At 41.0% G+C, this 22,474-nt stretch overlaps 1 protein-coding gene across 1 annotated transcript in view; it reads left to right on the plus strand.

Moving 5' to 3' along the window:
- The window catches only part of LOC138215396 (uncharacterized), a 100,770-nt gene that overhangs the window by 42,578 nt on the left and 35,718 nt on the right, over positions 1–22,474 (plus strand). The window contains exons 9-10 of the mRNA XM_069177517.1: positions 13,659–13,758; positions 20,954–21,012. Coding sequence (XP_069033618.1) covers positions 13,659–13,758; positions 20,954–21,012 — 159 coding nt within the window. The remainder of the gene's footprint in view (positions 1–13,658; positions 13,759–20,953; positions 21,013–22,474) is intronic.

The raw sequence follows: 22,474 nt of genomic DNA on the forward strand, positions 1-22,474 counted from the left end.
TCACATTCAATAGACAAGAGTCAGCTTCATTTACTATATGATTAACTGAATTTGAAGGTTGTATGAATTATATATATATATTTATATATATTAGGGGATTCAATACGTATAAACTCCACCAACCCTGTCTGTGGGATGTTGAATAGGTCTGTTCATGTGGGCTTTGCACACTGAAGTCACAGAAAATTGCCCCGCACTCCACCTACGCCTGTGCCTCCACCAGCTCACACCAGGTCTAAGTTCACTTCACAGTTGACATCAAAATTGCACTGCACAGATGCATCTTTATCTACAAACCCCTGCTGCGCTGCTCCGCCCATTTAGTTAAATAGAAACACGACACAAGTGTGGAAAAATGCCCCTTCTGCTGGACCAAAATGCAAATGCACCTGGATTTGTGATGGTGCGAAAATGGGCCCCAAACCTTCGTATTCCACTGAACACGGTCCGTCACGTCACGTGAGACGTGATTTTGTTTCCGTCCTCTTCATGTCTTCATCTCCAACGGCAGCGTGTCAGACGTGTTCTATCTTCCTTCCTCGTGTGGTCATGTTTCCTTGATTTCCTGTTCTTCTATCGCGGGTAAACGTTGTTAAACGGCTTCTTTTCTGTCCGTTGTTTGTTCATTGTTGTCATTTCCTACTTTGTGCTGCAGCCTGCAGACAAAGTTAATACAGCTGCTGTGTTTCAGTCGTTAAAAACATTCCTCCTCCTGTTTATTCTGTAACTATTTCCCGTACCGTGTCTGCAGCAGGAGGAGGATGTGTTTCTGGTCCTGATTGAAAGACTGCGGTGGTAGATGCTGATGTCGTGATGCGTTTTACCATCCGGAGTTTGAACATGGGTGTTTTATTTTGAAAATTGGCCGGATTCTCTCTGTTTTTCTCCGACTGACTTCCTGCCGATCCGATCTGCTCTGTTTAGATCGCCGCGGTCTCCGAGCGGCTTCTGTCAGAAACAGACTCGCTGTCTCTCTTTAGCGGAGCAGCGCAGCGAGCTGCTTCTGGGACTGGTGAGCCAGACCGCGGTGCAGCCGGTGAAGACCAAGCATCCACTTTACTGACAGAGATTCACTCCGGCAGCCGGAGACGGAACTGGTGGAGAATAGCCTTTAGTTTCATGTTACATCTTGTTAGTATGTTTTATGAAACTTCCTCCATCGGATATTGTTGGTTCGTTATTGTTATCAGAACTATTTATTAAAATGTTCCTATAAGTAGGATTTAAACATCTAAAATCTTTCACTATCTTTGCACTAACATATGCCTTAAAACAGTGGTTTAAATGAATAGATGTTTGTGCTGTTGGAGAGCAGTGATCCATACACCAACATGAGATCAATGACATCCCTCCAGAGCAGGACGCAGCCACTGGAACCTTTATGTCTCCCCAAAGGGTTGGCTGTCCTTGAGGAACAATGGAAGAATCGGACAGATTGATTTTAGATTGCATTGATGGCACACACAGCCTTAAAACACCATAAGTGCTTTCACGCACAAACACACAATCTAACCTCGACTGAGTGTGTGACACAGAGGTGGTGGTTCAATTTGGCAATAATTACTGAGGCCTAGTTTTAACAGGAAACAGATAAAATCATCCCGACACCTCATCATGAAGTGCTTCGTTGCTGTTCTGTTCCAGGTCGCTGTTGTTTCATGTGCGCCCTGTAGAGGGAGACATACACAGAGACTAGTGTATCTGCACTCACAGAAATGTGTCCTGGAGCTACAAACAGGGTGTGTGTGTGTGTGTGTGTGTGTGTGTGTGTGTGTGTGTGTGTGTGTGTGCGCGTGCGTGTGTGTGTGTGTGTGTGAGAGAGAGAGAGAGAGAGAGAGAGAGAGAGAGAGAGAGAGAGAGAGATTTAGAGCCTCAGCTCTGGAGCAGGGCACCGAGAACCATTCCTTCTACTCTGCATCAATATGAGAGAGAGCCAGGCAGGCAAGGCCGACTGCACCAGAATAAAACACACTATTGTGGAGCACCGGCCATTTATGGCCCAGCAAATGTGATTTTTCTCTTTATGGCTGAAATATTAATGTTTCTATCTTGGTATGCTTAGAAAGAAAACAGCGGTTTCCAGGCCCTGAGCTGCCTAGACACAAGGGAGATGGGGGAATTTAACAAGTGATGTCTTGGCAAATAAAAGGGCGGGTAAAGTGTGACCTTCAGTGCAGGACCACAGTAAAGCATCAAAACCAATGAAACAGACATAAATCAAATGTTTCTCAAAGAATATTTTAGCGTCTTTTGTGGCCCTTTTTTCTTCAAAAGCATCCCTTGACGTGCATTAGCAAAAAATTTCATCATCAGAATCTGTGCTGAAAGTATCAATGGCATAAAGTAAATATTTTAAAACAAAACTCACTTTATTAACATAAATAACTCCTCATGCACAATCAGCATGCTTCTCCTTGTCTCCTGTCATCACCAAATAAAATTGAAAACAAGCGGAAAAACAGGAATTGGTGGGGTTTACGAAACATTTGGCCTTCGCAATGAAAGAATTTCAAATTAAATGCTTATTATCAAAGGAATTGATTACGTATAACTGTATGTGAAATTAGTTGTATACACATGTCCAGTTGTCAGAGACGTCACTTTGTTTGTGTGCATCCAGCAGGTCTATGTGTTGAATGAACATGAATTAAACAGCATCTAAAGCTCTTATTTTGACAGCTGATGTTGTTTCTATTTTACAGTCACAGACTGTCTGTTCTGGAAAGATACACAGCTTTTAGGAGGGATTTGTAACTTTTATCCCAATGGTTCTCTAAGCTCAATAAATAAATAAGAAGGTTAGAATGAAAATATTTCTGTGATGTGCAGCATGATTATTATCACAGGGACTGACTACCTATTTATTCCTTAATCAGGTAGTGCTTAGAATAAAATAATGTTTTTCTTTCTCGAAATCCCCCGCAAAATCAAACATTTGTGATCCCAACACTCAAAAAAATCCTGGATTACACCATGCCGTTTTCATTCTGTGAGCTGAAGAACTGAATATTGTTGTTCCTAATCAACACAGATTCATTAATGAAACAATGATGCATGATGCACGGGTATCCAACAACCCTACATTGTCCTCTCTGTTAAGGAGTTGTGTTGTAGTTGTGTGTACATCAAGCACACACTTTGTGGTTGTTGGTTGTAAGAAATCTCCCGGGGCAAACTTCAAGGAGAACTTTCACCAGCTAGTTTCTCCTGTACATGTTCTATTTAAAGATGGAGAGCTGAGCGTGTCGGACTGCACGGCCCCTCGAGTCCATCAATTTATTATACTACATATCTTCTTTGTGTAACTCTCTAACTTTTTGCGTCTTAACTGAACTTTCCTCTTGCATTTCAGAGCTGGTGGATCCCTTCATCACCTGGCTAATCAGTCTTATTCTCCCATTTCTATAGACACAAGTACAAAAGAAGGTGATGACAGGCTTTATTACTTGTTCTACTTATCAGGGCTCCGAGCAAGTGTTACCTTTGGTTTCTACAGTTCTGCACTGCTGAAATAACGTTGATTTTGTGTCTTTATTGTTGTGATTATAGGTCTTTAATAGCAGAACTGGCTTCACAGAGGTAAACCAGAACCAGAAGCTCACATGTAGCTCTTTGTTCTACAGAGAGGGGCAGATATACAATCTGCTCTTCACCAAACTGATGTCAGGCTTCACAATGATTTAGCACCATATTCTCATCATTTTTAAAAACTTCTTTAATTCCAGTCTTAAATTCACACAAAATCATGTTAGCTTTGACACATACTGCTGGCTGTATGAATACTAACACTGACTCCACTTCCCAAAACAGCCACTTACAGTATATGTATTCAGGGAGCTGTGACAGAAATACATTTTCCATTAAAGAAGAGGGGATGTTCCTCCTCTCACACTGATTTACAGCCTTGTTCCTCTGTGTGTTCTAACATCTACAGGCTTTAATGTCTCAGGAAAAAGATGTCAACTGGAAGTGGAGAAAACTTGGTATTCTAAAAAAAATTGTAGAAGTGATTAGCAAAAGAAAGTGAGTATGTGAGGTTGTTTGTTTTACAGTTAAATTAAAAGAATGTAATGCTTTTTCAGTTCCATAATATACATTCTGGATATCTGAAATAGAGTTATTTATTGGGAAATAAAATATCTCAATTTAAAAGCACAACACACATAAATGTAAAAACAAAAAAATTACAAGTACCTTGAGAAACTGTGTAAGTGCACTCAAGGCTGCTCCCATTAAATATTAAATAATCATCTTTATTCATATAACACCTTTCATACAAGAAATGCAGCTCAAAGGGATTTATGGCAAGAAAATGACATGCAGTGTTTCACATATAAACAGATGTAAAGGAACATTTAAACATAATAGAAAAGAAATAAAATACATTTATTTGATTTCGGTTTTTTTTCCTGAATACTTCATTAACAACCTGGTAGCTGATGTCGTGGAAATTTCTAGATTCCACATCTCCCCTCCCTCACATGTCATCGACTCTCACGTAACAGAACTTATAACGTGGACTTTAGTAGCGATGATTATGCAGGGAAATCTGAAGGAACCTCATTTTTTACTTCTCACCTGACACATTTTACATCACTACAAACAGCAGCTGCTGAAACCCAACTTAGGGTGCAAGGACCAGACGAAAAAGGAGGGCCTGAATTTCTTCGTTTTCTCCAAGAAGTTCTGTTACATGAGGGACAATGACATGTGAAAGAGGGGACATTTCCAACTGGTTGCTGAGTGGAGGCACCACTCCACCACACCATCTGTTCGCTTGTTTGCCGCCAGTGGCTTTAGAGCTTTATAATTTTTTTTATCTTATTTGACCATACGTTTTATATTTACATAGGACTTGATCATAAATGAACACATTTAAGTAGCACCTGATTCTTGAAAAATATGCCAGCTCTCATACTCAGCTATTTTTTGTTAAACAGAAAACGTTTTGTTGAAAAAAATTGTCCACTCCTTCTGTATTTAGCTGTCATGTGACCATTGCATTGCAAGAGGGGAGGAGCTTCTGGCTAAAAGAAGAATAACACACCTTCAGCTACTTCAAGCAAAAATACTATTTGAAAATTCGCACTGAACTATTTGATTTTTAATTGATATTTAATCGAATATCCCCCCTCCTACTGTCTACACACACACACATGCATGTACAGAGATCGGTGCTTCACTGTAATGAAGAGTGCTTAGCAGTGGAAGGCTTGTATGCTTGCTTTACCACACCTCATCATTATTTCATTATTTATGATTTGAAGGAGTTCCACACAAAACTTTCTGACCATTTTGTGATTTTGTAGATTCTAACGACTATTCAAAATTCATGCCTCGTCCCTACTCTCATTTGTCTTTGTTGCTAGAAATTCCGAGTTTTTTGTTCAGAGTGGAAGGGTGTATGAACCCTGGGTTCCCTGGTTGGAGGTGAGGATGGGAATTCTAAAGCAATTATTCACATGAAACAGAAAATAATGAATAATGTGACCAATCACTGCTATCGTTTAGTGCCATGGTCCAGAGGGTAGATTGTGATCTTGTGGTTGGAGTGCTGTAATTTATTGATCCCTTTTTTATTACTTTACACATTACTTATTTTTTTGTTGTTGGTTTTGGACTCTTTCAGAGGTTGAAGATGAACTTCTCCTTCGTGTTTTTGAAGTCAGACATTTTATGGAAATAGCTTGTGCAGCATTTACCAGGATTTCCGAACATTCTTGAAACAAAATCAGCGCTGGAGTCTCTTCAATTGCCTTCCTTCACAGGAGCATAATCCTAAATAAAGCCATCCATAATTTATTCCAATTTGGAAACACTGGCCTCGGGGAGAATTTTCCTCCACAGCAAAAAAAGAAACACTTTCTCTTTGCATCTGGGTCTTTTTAAGTCAAATTTATGAAAAGTCAATGTAAAACCTTGGTAGTAAACAACTTCTGAAGTTGACTGAGCAGGATGTAAATCAGATTTGGTCTGAGGTCTGTGGAGACAGAGTGGGGGATATGTAAGCAGTCCTGCAGTCCTGCGGGGCAGACGTGTTGATTAAGATTGATTCTGCTGAGACAAAGGCCAGCGTGAACAACCTCACAGCTGACACACTTTGTTCTCCTCAGGAACATTAACAGTGGACCTTTACGTCTCTGTATGTTTCAAACAGTTGTCGTCACTCTAGAGGCTCCTTTGGGGAGTGTGTGGTCATTAGTCAGTTGTTCATGCCTGAGGGTGATGTGTAGTTTGTGTGTGTGGGTGTAATGTTAGTCTGTCAGTTGATGTGTCAGTCCAGGCTAAAGTGTCTATCGATTGAAATTAAGTTTTATACCAACAATCAGGGTCCCTAGAAAATGAAATAGTTTTTCAGTCCAACACTTTATGGTTTGTGGTCAAGCACTTGCAAAATAATTAAGGTTCCCGCTGTGGTACTTTGTGTTTTTTTCTAGGTAGCAAATGTTTGCATTTAAACTCACTGCACACCTCCTCCTCCTCCTCTTCTTTCTCCTCTCCTCTCCTCTCCTTTCCTCTCCTCCTCTCCTCCTCTCCTCTTTATCCTCTCAATTCAATTGTATTTGTATTGCGCCAAATCACAAGACAGGTTATTTCATGGCACTTAACACATTATAGTCCTTCCAGCAGCACTTTACAACATTATCCAGCGAAACCTAAAAATTCAACAATTCCCACATAAACTAGGAGGGAAAAACTCCTCTTTAAGGGAGAAAAACCTCCAACAGAGTGAAGGAAAAACTCCCTCTGAACAGGAAGAAACCTCCGACAGAACCAGGATCAGAGGTGGGCGGAGCATCTGCCTCGACTGGTTGGGGAGAGGGGAGAGCAGAGAGAGAAATAACCTCTGTTGTAATTTGGCGTTATATAAATAAAATTGAATTGAATTGAATTGAATTCAATTCAATTCAATTCAATTGAGAGAGAAAAGGACAACATAGATATACAAGACATTAACTGTTGGTGGGGCCGACAGTCGCAGAGCAGCTCTATGACTGGACATCTGCAAAAGAAAGAACAGAAACTACACTAGCGAGGGAACTGAATGGAGAGGCAACAGACAATAAGTAGAAACTATGGGAGAGTATATTTGAGAGTGAAAGAGTGAGAGAAAAGAAGCTCAGTGCATAACGAGGTCCCCCAGCAACCTCGGCCTATAACAGCAGAACTGCAGGAGGAGTTCACCTGAGCAGCTCTAACTATAAGCTTTATCAAAAAGAAAAGTTTTGAGTCTAATCTTAAAGCTAGAGAGGGTTTGTGCCCCTCAAACACAAACTGGGAGCTGGTTCCACAGGAGAGAAGCCTGAAAACTGAAGCTCCGCCTCCCATTCTACTTTTGGAAACTCTGGGAACCACAAGCAAGCTGAGAGAGAAGATCTCTGTCAGGACGATGTGGTTCTATAAGATCTGTCAGGACAATGTGGTTCTATAAGAGCTGTCAGGACGATGTGGTTCTATAAGATCTCTAAGATATGATGGAGCCTGGTCATGAAGAGCTTTGTAAGTCAGCAAGAGAATTTTAAATTATCTTCTTGATTTAACAGGAAGCCAGTGAAGAGAAGCTAAAACAGGAGAAATATCACGTCTCTTGCTCCTGTCTGTACTCTTGCTGCAGCATTTTGGATCAGCTGCAGGTTTTGAGTAATTTGGACATCCTAATAAGGAATTACAAATAATAATCAGGCTGCCAAAGAGCAGCACAGTACGGGAGACGCTGGCAGCAGCAGCCAACAGTCTGACCGTCCTAATAATAAGTACTGAGAGCAGTGTGAGAGACACGAGTTTGGAAAACACTGAGGGACAGTCTGGTAGGTAATGAAGGTGGTGAGGATGAAAAAACACTGGAAGGAAGGTTGAAAATTATAACAGGTGAGACTGAAGAAGTCATGTTGGAGGTTGAGTTCATGTCTTCAGTTTTCTGACATCATATCTCAAGATGACAGGCAGCCGTACTCTGTACAGGACATTTTTGGTAGACAGTCTGTCAAAATTACTGATTTCTTTCCAGATGTCAAAAAATGCATAAATTCTGTACTAAAAATCAGAAGACAGGTTGGCTACGAACAGTTAAACAAACAAAAAAAGGTTTTGCCTTAAAAAAAAATACTGAAGAAAATGAGGAAAGAAAAGTGGGGAAAGTCTCCTCTAAAGGCTAAATAAAGATGGGTGACTAAGGGTGGTCCTCTTCTCTGGCTTTACTGTCCTCTTTCTAATCTCTACTCTACATGGAAGCTCTTAAAATTGGGACTATAAACATCAATGGAGGCAGGAATAGGGACAAGAGAGCAGTGTTGACACACAGTTCAATAGACAATGAGACAGAATGGGGAGGACAGGTGTTCCTCAGTGCGGGTGTGGCGATCCTGTTCTCACATTGCCTCATTTTGACAAATGTTGCAACTGGTGAAGTAGAGCAGGGCAGGTTTCAGGTAATAGAAGCAACCATCAAAAAGACACCTTTTGTCTTTATAAATATATACGCTCCCAATTCTGGTGCTGACAGAATAGCTTTATTTCAAAAATGTAACAATAAACTAACAACAACTCCATAGTGGTGGTTGGAGGAGACTGGAACTGCACCCCACATGCTCCAGAGGACAGGAATGCAGGAGAACCTCATCAGCCTCCCTTCTGTCCAGTCCAAATGCAGACACAACAGTGGAATCTCTTGTGAACCAAGTCCTTTATTTCTCCTAGGCAGAGATAACAAACAGGATACACACCAAATGTCTGAGTCCAACAGCGGGAAGAAAGCTCCTCTTCCTCTGCTCTGCTCTCCTCTCCTCTCGTCTCCTCTCCTCTCCTCTCCGGCAATGAGGAGAAACTCTGTCCACAACGTGGACAGCTGTGATCGCCGACACGAACCAGTCTCTGGACTTCGATGCACGTGGATGCGCTATTCTGATCAGAGCTGGAAGTTGGCTCCTCTGCCACGCAGTGGGGGTGTGGCTTCGCTGGGGAATCCCGAGGTCCACCACAGCGAGCGGCAGGCTGACATAGCTTGGTGGGTGTAGCTTCGCTGGGGGAATCCTGAGGTCCTCTACAGCGAGCGGCAGGCTGACATAGCTTTGTGGGAAATCCCGAGGTCCTCCACAAGCAGCAGATAGCCACTGTAGCAAGGTTGGTGCTACCGGGGTCTCTCCTGGACACAGATGACATGCTCAGTGGTACGTTCGGGTGTAAAATGCCTTTATTTGCCCTGTCTTCCAATGTCTTTGTGCAACCGCTCCTCTTCTTCCTCTTTCTCCCTGCTCCCCTTTATTAGGGGAGAGCTCATCAGTTCACATCCAGCTCAGCTGTGCTCATCAGTTCGTATTCGGCTCAGCTGTGCTCATTACACCTGCCCGGCACCGTTCCCTGAACCACTCCTCCCACTCTCTACCCCCTGCAGCTGAGCTAACCACACCCCACCATCACACCGGGATTAAATCAATGTGTCTTCTTCAACTGTTGGAAGAAATAAAGAACGGTCCTCCTGGTCTTTTTAGGATGGTGTTGGGAGCTGAGTCTGGAAGAGCTCAACCGGTCACATCACCTGCTTTTCCGTCATTGTCCATGTGTGCAGCAGTTGAGGGACAGGACCAGGAAGAGGAGGCTCTACTCTCTTTCAATCACCAGAGCTACCAGACCTCTCCAAAGCAACAACAGAAGGCCCTGGATGCAGTGACAATGAAGGTCATCCACCGAGCATCACTGACCGGTGTCCGGGAGTCGAAATGGTTCTGTGTTGGCACCAGGTTTATCTCCCAGAGGCAGCTGCAGGTCCCTGTATAAACCTCCAATAGAGAAACGCAATGCAGATCTCCAGTAGAGAGCGGTGCATGGGGATGTGGCTACAAACAGACATGTGGCACGTGTAGACCATCGATCTGAAAGTCATCATGTGTTCTGACGGGCCGGGGAAACCCTCTAACTTCTTTGGCCCAGCTGTCCCAGACTGGCTCCGCTCTTCATGCTGTTCCAGCGGTGACTCTGTGGTTTAGGATGCACATTTGAGAGCAGTGTTTTTATTTCTGGTACCAGATACTGCAACACGGTGCAGGTCTATTTGTTTGACCAACTTCTTGTTGGGTCAACATTTCTTGTTCCTTTTTTGTTGTGATTGAAGAATTTGACAAAATAAAGGGCTAGTTAAAGGTCAGATGTCTCTTCTCTTCTCTTCTCTTCTCTTTTCTTTTCTTTTCTTTTCTTTTCTTCTCTTCTCTTCTCTTCTCTTCTCTTCTCTTCTCTTCTCTTCTCTTCTCTTCTCTTCTCTTCTCTTCTCTTCTCTTCATCTTCTCTTCTCTTCATCTTCTCCTCTCCCCTCTCCTCTTTATTCTTTCCTCTCCTCATCCCCATCCTCTCTTCATCCCCATCCTCTCTTCATCCTCATCCTCTCCTCTCCTCTCCTCTCCTCTCCTCTCCTCTCCTCTCCTCTCCTCTCCTCTCCTCTCCTCTCCTCTTTACCCCCCGCCCCACCCGCACCCCTCTTCCTCAGTAATTTCATGTGAATCGATGTGCAGCTCCAGCAGCTCCTTCAGGTCTGACATCTGACTGATTGCTTCACACAAAACCTGCAGCTAAGTAAAATAACAGGGAGCCAAATGAAGTTTATACACCCCGATAAGAGCTCGATTAAGTCATTGTGAAATAGGCCTGAATGTGATTTTAGCCATTACATCAAGCACACATAGAAATACTGCACTGTTACACACACACACACACACACACACTCACTCTCACACACACACACACACACACACACACACACACACACACACACACACACACACACACACACACACACACACACACACATACACACATACACACTATTAAATGGATGTCATGCACCGAGCTGTGGAATGGTGTTGGACGGTAGATTATTCACGGAGAATCAACTGCAATTTCACGGCTTTCCGGGAATAATTAGCGTGACATTTATTGAGGCTTTGTAATTGGTTAAGATTCTAGACACTCACCTTTAATAAAGTTGTCATTAAACCTTTAATGCTGCCGGCTGCCATGACAGCAGGGGAATAAAGCAGGGCGGTCAGATCACTGAGAGGAGGACGATGGAGTGTGTGTGCGTGTGTGTGTACGTGCACTGTTCTTCATCCTGGCCCTAATGAAACCTGCCCACCGTGAGATGATGAGACAATTTCTCAAAGATTTTTAAAGAAGAACCCTCTCTGAGGTTTCCCTTCATCTCAAGAGCATTAGCTGCAAACAGGACTTTTATTTTGATGTCATTAAAACCAATCATCCCATCCTCTTCCTCAACACTTCTCCCCTCCTTATAATTGCCTCTCGTCACGCCACTTGTCCTTGTCCTCTTCTTTCTCTTTTCTTCCTGGATTATCCTTCCTCTTCCTCATGATATTTTTCTCTTTTGCCGTGCTAGCATATTGTTCATTCCCTCCTCTCCTCTCTCATCTCGTCCTCCTTCACCTCCATCTCCACCTGCACTGTGAAAAGTTTTGTTTTAATCTTTAGGAAAGAGACCACAACAAAGGTTACTCCGTGCTCTGTTTTTGGACACACACACACATACACACACACACACACACACACACACACACACACACACACACACACACACACACACACACACACACCTCCCTAAATATTGCATAGGTTTCTGACGAAGTGGAAGCTGAGTGGTTCAATACAAATCTCCACTGCTCCCTCCAGTGGAAGAACGTAGATAGAAGATATCAACAAAAGTTATCAAATTACTTTTGGATTACTTTTTAGATACTTGATTAACATATGTAATAACAGAAATCAATCATATGTAAAAAAAAAAAAAAGAAGTAAATGCTCAACAAATAATAAAACAATGTCATGATTCACTTGTGTATACTACTGCACTATAATGACCCTTGATTTAATTTGGTCTTTTTCTTTTGACTATGTTGTGGTTTTGTATAATTCTGTCAGTGATCAATTTAAAGGTGTGACATTCAAAATATGTTAAAAAAAAAGAAAAAAAAAAAGGTAAAAACACTCATAAGGAGGGAACTGAACGGAGAGACAACAGACAATAAGTAGAAACTATGGGAAAGAAGAAGTATGACGTTAATGAGATGTAATGGTGAGATATGAGTGTATAGAGAGTGAAAGAGTGAAGTTAATGAGATGTAATGGTGAGATATGAGTTATAGAGAGTGAAAGAGGGAAGTTAATGAGATTTAATGGTGAGATATGAGTTATAGAGAGTGAAAGAGTGCTCGGAAAGAACCCCACTGCATAATGGGAGGTCCCCCAGCAACCTCTGCCTATAACAGCAGAACTGCAGGATGGTTCAGGTTCACCTGAGCAGCTCCAACTATAAGCTTTATCAAAAAGGAAAGTTTTGAGTCTAACCTTAAAGCTAGAGAATATTTATGACCCTGAACACAAACTGGGAGCTGGTTCCACATCAATTCTCTGGGAGACAGCAGCACATCGGTGAGCAAGTGTCACTGCAGGTTCAAGAATAGGTTAAAGTGACCTTGTTGGAGATGCACACGACACCTGCTGGAGGGAAATTCCCTAAAAATGATTGTAGCATGCGTGCGCTACCATGGGGTTCCTTGTGGATACAGACGACCCGCCGAGTCACAGTTCGTTGATAATGCCCTTTTATTTCCCCTTAACCCCACACCAATGTTCTCTGTGTCGGTGCTCTCCTGCCCTGCCTCCGAGCGCCCGTTCCGTCTCTGTCTCCTCTCCAGGTCCTGCTCACTTAAAAAGGAGCGAAATCATCCTGATTTAGTTCAACTGTGCCACTTATCCTTCTCCTGGCACCGTTCCCTGAACCACTCCCCCCACTCTCTTTCCCCTGCAGCTGAGCTAACCACACCCCGCCACCACAATGATTTATTAAATGGAATGTGGTTATTCGATGAAACAAGACAAAAAGCTTGTGCATCAGTTGATATCCAATGTGATGATCTCTGTCATCCCACCAGGCGTGGTAATGATGAGTTTTTAAGGTGAGATGAGGTTTATGTAAATCACAGAGGAGTTCTGGATAAAAAGGGAGTTTTTGGAGGATATCTTTCCATGGAAACCAACACTCAGATTTTCTATACTCCTCTCATGCAGTAAATCGTACATCACACTGAACTCTGCCAGCCTGCAACTATTTTTTTTTTTGGTCTAAAGAAACTTCACCACCTGTTGATCAAAGGTTGTTTGAAGAATCCGAAGACTTCTGACCCTGCTGAAAGCAGATGACGGTTTCTATAAAAGAAATGCTTCAAATTATATTTCAGCTGCTTCCAAAAGATTTAAACGTTCTTTCTTCACCTGCAGCAGCCACTGCAATCCACAACAAGTCATCCAAATCCATCATCCACTGTTTGTTGGATGAAAACATGAATGTTTCTTGGATGTCACTGCCCTGCGTTGTTTTGTTCCTGTGACTGATTTCATTATCTTCCTGCAGGGAGAACACTTTTATGTTTACTGTCTTTTAACTTTGTGACCTTGAAGAAAGGCCCATTACCTGAGTTGTAAGTGTGTGTGTGTGTGTGTGTGTGTGTGTGTGTGTGTGTGTGTGTGTGTGTGTGTGTGTGTGTGTGTGTGTGTGTGTGTGTGTGTATGTGTAAAAAATTTCCCCTCGGGGATTAATAAAGTATATACCTACCTACCTACCTACCTACCTACCTACCTATGTGTTTGTGTTTCAGGTGGCTGTGACATTTGCAGTGGGGTCAGAGGTTGGCCTTCAGAGCAGCAGTGACTTCAGTCAGATGGGGAAACCTTTCCTGATGGGGACAGTGGCTCTGGGTGAGACTCTCTTTGCTTCTTTCTGTCTCTATCTTTTCATCTCTTTGGCCCCATCAATGCCTCCTTCTCTACCATCCTTTCTATCCAGGCTAAACACACTGAAGGCTAATGATTGTTGGACCTTCCAGTGCACCTACAACCAGACTCTGAAATCTTGTACTGCTCTATAAATGTACATACGATCCTTTTCTCCAACTGGAGCCATAAGAAAAGCTGATTTAACTGTGTTCAGTGCAGCTTAAACAGATCTCTTAAAAATGACATACATACCACATACCAGGGTAGATTAGAAGGTTCAGAGACTGTTCCTGTTGCGCAGCACTGTGGCGTGCACAGAGCCCAGATAAGCTGTAACCTTAATGAGTGAGTACTCTGCTGATGAAAATCAGCAGCTGAAGCAAACAGGCTTTTGTGAGCAGAAGTTTTACTGCGTCTGTGACTTCTTTACACACTTGAAACTTTAGCAGAGATCACATTTCAAAGTTTGTGACAAATTATTGGAGAAACACCTGATGGTCCCCGGACCAGTGATGACATTGATCAAGAGATAAACTAGTTCTTCACAAAGGGTATAGCTTCTTCCTGCTCAGTGCCACCCTCGTATCTCAGAAATGGGAGCCACCACCTTGTGATAGTGATGATGCAGTCAGCCTCTGTGCCCAGATACATGCTGATATCCAACCTCCTGCCCATCGTCAACCATCAGTGATGTCATTGTTGGTTTGTGAACATTAAAAATTTCCCTTCGGGGATTAATAAAGTAAATACCTACCTACCTACCTACCTATTATGAAGCATCCAGTTCAGATTCTGTCCATCACCATCTTGCTAGTTCGGAGCGGTTTGGAGCAGGAAGTGACCATATTTGGACGAGCTGGGGGAGGAGCCAGCGCTGGATCTGACCGATCTGATTGGAAACCTGACGATACTATGTCCCGCCCACCAATAGCTGTAACCTGACTGCACCACAGGCCTGTCAATCAAACAGACACGCCCCCAAAAACAAGTATTTTTAAAGTTTATTTTCTAATTAATGAGGGATTATTTTCAAATTAACCTCCAGAAAACTAATAAGAAGGAGTGACTTTAGCTAACAACACAGAGATAACTGATGGAGACATTTTTATTGACTTTGTATTTGATGAGAGAAGTTGAATGCAAGTCCATGGAGCTGGAGGTTTTTTGGAGCCAACCTCTAGTGGCACTTGGTGGTATTACAGTTTAAGACACTTCTGCATAGGTCTTATTTTTCACACCTGGAAGCTACGAATACTTTTATATTCAGTCTGTGGTCCTGCCTCTCTCAAAACTTAGCACACACCCCTTGAACTTCACTTGACTGTCTTTGATTGCATGTACGCTCACTGCTTGCTAGCCACAGAACTTCTCCCAATAAATTAGTAGTTCTCTGAGGCTACTGGGACCAGGTTTCCCTCTTTATGTGGGACTGCACAGCATTTTTGTCCCTTGTCTTGCATCCCACCTATAGAGACAATGTCCCACATTTAGTTTGGTTCGAGTCTTCAGAAGTTAATACTACAGGACAGATGATTTTCTAAAACCTGGACATGCTGCTACAACAGGAAACTCCCAACCAGACAGGTCAGCAGACTGTGCTGGTAAAATAGCACCACATACGATTTCTGTAACTTGTCCCAGTCTTTGCCCCACAATTGTTTTTTGGGGATCTGGTCACCTTATCTGAGGCCACAAATGCGTTGTGGGTGATCCGATCACTAGTGGTTCGCTCTCTACATAAAGAATCAGACACACTGAAGACTCATAAAAATCCGCTCTGCTCAGACCACTTCCTGATACGTCCACATTCTGTCTGCGTTAGCAACTTACCAACTCAACTGAAGTCGTCTGTGTAAGCATCAGAAATAACATCCAAAAAAAAGACAATCCTGTGTGACTGTGTCGAGTGCAGCTGAACCGTACAGGAAGTAGGAGAGATTTACTGCAGACTGAGCCGGTGGCTGTAAAGCAGCTGTTTACTGTAGAAACACACAGGCTGTCTACCTGACGCTGGGTCAGTTTCAGAGTTTGTTCATTTTGTTTTTAGTGAAAGAGGAGGCGCCTCGCGTGCTGCATTTATCCACCGCAGCATTGACAGAGGGTCAGAGGGTTGCATGCAACCGATGGTTTGAGAGGCAAACCATCAGGATTAAATTAATAATCTGAGCCTGAACTGCCATGATAGGGCCACAAATTACAAACTAGTGGTCAGATAGTTAAATTTTCCCAAAAGAGTTTCAGAAAGAATTTCGTGTTTTCTTTGTATTTTGAGTACAAAATGAAATAAATCCAACAATTGGAGCCTGACAAACCTAATTACAAAATATTTGATGGAATAATTGACAGTAAAAACTTTCAGATGCGAAACATTTCATTAGTAGGCTAATTTTAGAGCACATTAAAATGAGAAAGAGTCTCTTTTTGTTAAATAACTGTTGCTTCCTCTCTGCTCACATTCCTGTGCGTTTTTATTTACATTATGTACGTGTTTATTTACATGATGTACGTGTTTATTTACATATACAGTGAGGAAGTAAGGTCGAATCTCAAGTGGTCACTGGAGAATCATATGCAGATGCTTTTTAATACCAGGTGTGAAAAGATGTTAGATAATACATATTTTTGATAACCCCACCGGTCACTACTGCATTGGAGCAATGTCATGTTGTCCCTCTTTATACACAATATACAGTGTGTGTTGGACCTTCACAAATGACTTTAATATTTTAAAGTCATGTCTCCAACTAATTTTGGGCTTTGCTTTGCAAAATAAAACCTTCAAAATTATTTTTCAGAGTAATTTTCAATCCTAAATAAGAGTAAAATAAGCTCTGCCCCCAACCAGTGTTTAACTACAAAATACCTGTTTTTAATAGACGGAGATAGCTGCATGGATAAAGCAGTCTGACATCGTGTGTGTGTGTGTGTGTGTGTGTGTGTGTGTGTGTGTGTGTGTGTGTGTGTGTGTGTGTGTGTGTGTGTGTGTGTGTGTGTGTGTGTGTGTGTTTGCCATCCAGTCCAAAGTTTTTTTCATCCCCACCACCAGCAGCACTTTCACTTGCTGTGGTCACAGCAACAGATGAGCTGTGGCAGCCTGAGTGTGGTGATCAGTCTGTTTCATTAGCGTTGCTGTGACAGCTCTGACTCGACTTCTAACAGCTTCCATTACTTCAGAGGCCATTTAAACATGCAAACTGCCCGATCTGACAGTTGCTTTGCAGTTTATCATCGCCAGTTGTTTGGAACAATAAATAGAACAATTTGAAAGATTTTTTTCAGGATTAGAATAAAGAATGCTTTTAGTCTAGAAGTCTGTTCAGGATTTAAAAGCTTCTCCAACAACATTCAGACGCTGAGACTCTAAAACTACCCACTAAAACCAGCTTGACTAATTCAACCATTTACTGTGAAACGTTAGCTTCCTGTTATGCTGGCTGTATTTACTGATCATTACAGTTTGGAAAGTTGCAGTTAAATATTATGTATGTGTTTAGTCCAACCCTTACTAAAGTCCTGACCTCTAACATGCAGTATATTGTGTGAGTGTGTGACGCAGGCGACAGCATTGTGTTTTCTGTCTGTTCACTTCCCTCATGAATGAGTTGTCACAGGAACACATTCAGGTAATATCTTCAAATTAGGCTCAAAGGTTCACTTGCCCTGCGTTCCAGTATCCAGACTAACGTAGTTAAATACGTTCCAGTATCCAGACTAACGTACAATACTAACGTGCTATTTAATACGTTCCAGTATCCAGACTAACGTACTATATAATAGGTTCCAGTATCCAGACTAACGTACTATACTAACATGCTATTTAATACGTTCCAGTATCCAGACTAACGTGCTATTTAATACGTTCCAGTATCCAGACTAACATAGTTAAATACGTTCCAGTATCCAGACTAACGTACAATACTAATGTGTTATTTAATACGTTCCAGTATCCAGACTAATGTACTATACTAACATGCTATTTAATACGTTCCAGTATCCAGACTAACGTGCTATTTAATACGTTCCAGTATCCAGACTAACATAGTTAAATACGTTCCAGTATCCAGACTAACGTACAATACTAACGTGCTATTTAATACGTTCCAGTATCCAGACTAACGTACTATATAATAGGTTCCAGTATCCAGACTAACGTACTATACTAACATGCTATTTAATACGTTCCAGTATCCAGACTAACGTACTATATAATAGGTTCCAGTATCCAGACTAACGTACTATATAATAGGTTCCAGTATCCAGACTAACGTACTATACTAACGTGCTATTTAATACGTTCCAGTATCCAGACTAACGTACTATATAATAGGTTCCAGTATCCAGACTAACGTACAATACTAATGTGTTATTTAATACGTTCCAGTATCCAGACTAATGTACTATACTAACATGCTATTTAATACGTTCCAGTATCCAGACTAACGTGCTATTTAATACGTTCCAGTATCCAGACTAACATAGTTAAATACATTCCAGTATCCAGACTAACGTACAATACTAACGTGCTATTTAATACGTTCCAGTATCCAGACTAATGTGCTATTTAATACGTTCCAGTATCCAGACTAACATACTGTTTAATAGGCCAGACAAACGGACTATTCAATACATTCAAGTATCAAGATTAACGTTCTATTTAATACGTTCCAGTATCCAGACTAACATACTATATAATAGGTTCCAGTATCCAGACTAACGTACTATACTAACATGCTATTTAATACGTTCCAGTATCCAGACTAACGTGCTATTTAATACGTTCCAGTATCCAGACTAACGTAGTTAAATATGTTCCAGTATCCAGACTAACATACTATTTAATATGTTCCAGTATCATTCCAGTATCCAGACTAACGTACTGTTTAATAGGCCAGACAAATGGACTATTTAATACATTCAAGTATCCAGATTAACGTTCTATTTAATACGTTCCAGTATCCAGACTAACATACAATTTAATAGGTTCCAGTATCCAGACTAACGTACTATACTAACGTACTATATAATAGGTTCCAGTATCCAGACTAATGTACTATACTAACATGCTATTTAATACGTTCCAGTATCCAGACTAACATGCTATTTAATACGTTCCAGTATCCAGACTAACATACTATTTAATACGTTCCAGTATCCAGACTAACATACTGTTTAATAGGCCAGACAAACGGACTATTCAATACATTCAAGTATCAAGATTAACGTTCTATTTAATACGTTCCAGTATCCAGACTAACATAGTTAAATACGTTCCAGTATCCAGACTAACGTACAATACTAACGTGCTATTTAATACGTTCCAATATCCAGACTAACATACTATTTAATACGCCAGACTAACGTACTATTTAAAACGTTCCAGTATCCAGACTAATGTGCTATTTAATACATTCCAGTATCCAGACTAACATACTATTTAAAACGTTCCAGTATCCAGACTAACGTGCTATTTAATACGTTCCTGTATCCAGACTAACATACTATTTAATACGTTCCAGTACCCAGACTAACGTACTGTTTAATAGGCCAGACAAACGGACTATTTAATACGTTCAAGTATCCAGATTAACATCCTATTTAATACGTTCCAGTATCCAGACTAACGTACTATTTAATAGGTTCCAGTATCCAGACTAACGTACTATACAAACGTGCTATTTATTACGTTCCAGTATCCAAACTAACGTACTATACTAACGTGCTATTTAATACGTTCCAGTATCCAAACTAATGTACTATACTAACGTGCTATTTAACACGGTCCAGTATCAAGACTAACGTACTATTTAATACATTCTAGTATCCAGACTAACGGTCTATTTAATAAGTTCCAGTATCCAGACTAACGTACTATTTAACACACCAGACTATTTAATACTATTTAATATGTTGCAGTATCCAGACTAACATACTATTTAATACGTTCCAGTATCCAGACTAACCTACTGTACTAACGTGCTATTTAACACGGTCCAGTATCCAGACTAACGTACTATTTAATATGTTCCAGTATCCAGACTAACGTACCATTTAATACGTTCTTGTATCCAGACGAACGTGCTATTTAATACGTTCCAGTATCCCGACTAAAGTACTATACTAATGTGCTATTTAATATGGTGCAGTATCCAGACTAACGTACTATTTAATACGTTCCAGTATCCATACTAACGTACCATTTAATACGTTCTAGTATCCAGACTAACGTGCTATTTAATACATTCCAGTATCCAGACTAACATACTATACTGACGTGCTATTTAATACGTTCCAGTATACAGACTTCTTTGCAGCAACATCCAGATGTGAAACATTGTCTGTTGTCATGGCAACAACTTTGTGTTTATTGAGCTATTTCCTTCAGGGTCTCACTGTCTGGATACAGATGGATGTTTGCTGCATCTTGACTCCGATTCTAGTTAAACAAGTATGATGTGTTAGCACACATTACACACTGATACTAAATTTCAATCGGCCTTCCTCCGCAGCCAGAAACAACTTCTCTGCCCACTGTTGACCTGAGTACAACTTCTCTGAAGGGAAAATCCAACAACAGGAGACAAAGAGAGAAATAGTTCACCATTTTAAATAGTAGAAAAAAAGAATAGAACAATTGTAAGTTGGTGTTGATATTGTGTCTGCGCACCATAAATAAATGATTTTTTTTGGGGGGGGAAACACTGAGATGTAGAGCCTATATAAGAGAAACGCTGCTCTGTGTAGCCTCACATGATGAAACGTGAACTGAACTTTGTCCACATACAAGACATATGACTAATAGAGTAAATCACATTCGGACTGACACTAGTTAAAGGTCATTGGCTTTAACTTTCTTCATTTTAAGCGTATTGGCTTCAGACAAGTTGTTAAAAATAATATTAGGTCAATAAGAAATTCATAAGGCCACTAATTTAATAATTTTGGATTTGTTTTCCTGTAGTAGGAGGGTATTCTTTTTAGCATTTTGATGGTCAGAAATCTTTTTATGTGACCGTGATTATGACTCTAACTTCTTAGATTATATATTAATATTGAAGTCCCTCTGCTGTGACATTAAGTGAATGAAATAAAATTGTGGGGCAGTGAAAGAAGCCCATAGATGGATAAACCATATGAATATGTATGAGGATGACCTGCTGCTCTGGTTTTGTCTCAACAGGAGGGATCGTAAACGTGATGCCGCTGCTCTTCTCCCAGATCTCACACAACCGAACTCAGGTGAGTCTCATCCCGTCGTGTTGGTTTTGGTTCCTCTGTGTGTGTAAAATCACGTGCAAACTTCACATCACCCACAAAAAAATGTCTAAGCTGATCTACTAACGACATGCAGTGAGGATATATCGTTTGTCCAGCGATGATATTTTAGAGAATGAACCGAATGATGATTGACAGCCAACAACAAGGAGGAGCCACAAAATACCAGCAATTAAAAAACTTCTTATGACTCAGCATTGTCCTGCCTCTGGGTCGTTCCAGCGTATCGCTGCTTGGACATCCCATAAATGTTTAACGGGTGTAAAAACACGTTCTCTATGTATTGTTTGATTTCCTGCATCTCCTTTTCACCACAATAAGAGCAGCCGTCTCTCCATATTTGCGCATCTGATTAATACCTTCAGTCGTACTAAAATACACAACACTCACTTCTCTTGTTTCTATTTTCAGTTCTATTTGCATGTTCCCTTCAGTATTTTGTACCTTCAAGCAGAAACACCCAATATTACATATGCATGCAGACAAACACGCAAAATGAATAACGTGTGTTAAACTGCACATTTGAAAGACACAATTCTCACTGCACGTCGTTAGTAGATCAGTTTGGAATTTTTTTTTGCTGGTGGTGTGAAGTTTGCACAGTATTTTACACACACAGACCTTTAGTAAATCAGACCTTTTATTTGAGATCTTAGTAAATCAGGCCCTCAGAAAGATGAAGTAAGACATGTGGGGAGCAGAGGAACTGCAGAGCTCTTGGACAGACTGGCTGATATGGATCTAGCTGGATAAGTCCAGTGGTCAGCATCATGCAAGCAGCATAAATATACACACATACATTCTTATTGAAACAAATTCAATTACATTTTGTGGAGATTTTCACTGGATGGGTTTTGTTTGGAAAAAAAACAGCAGCTTGGCGTTGGCTGTCTCATCAGGCCTCTCACCCTGCCTGCTGGCCGGGTCAGTTTTTATTGGTCGGGTCAGAAGTGCTGCTGGTTGGGTCACAGCTCTTTCCCTGCCCCATAGTTTAGTCTTATGTCAGACAGGTTTGTGTCTCTGAATAATGTGTGGATGCATGAAAAAGCACATGTTTATTTAAAAGTTGTTTCCAAACAGATTAAAATACAGAAAGTATTATTCACTAAAGGGTTAACGCTCTCTTCAATATGAGACAAAAATTACGTTTTACAAAGTATTCACTGAAGTAATGTCAATAATGAAGATGCACTACTGAAAGTCTGACAGTAAGAAACTACATCTCACAGAATAAACTGTAAAAAGTCCAGTTCATTTCTGGAAAACTGGAAAATGCAAATGCAAACTTGTGTTTTTTTTCTGTTCCTGGCCGCTGTGGAAAACCCAATGGAAATGTGCTATTTATGTTCGCTTTATGTGATCCACACAGCTCTGATGTTAGTCACATGCTTTATGTACATGATGATTTAAATGCAAAGTCTGTTTC

The sequence above is a fragment of the Embiotoca jacksoni genome, unplaced genomic scaffold (genome assembly GCF_022577435.1).
Source record: "Embiotoca jacksoni isolate LCO1_2020_lvr unplaced genomic scaffold, fEmbJac1.0.p SCAF_74, whole genome shotgun sequence".
NCBI lineage: Eukaryota > Metazoa > Chordata > Actinopteri > Embiotocidae > Embiotoca > Embiotoca jacksoni.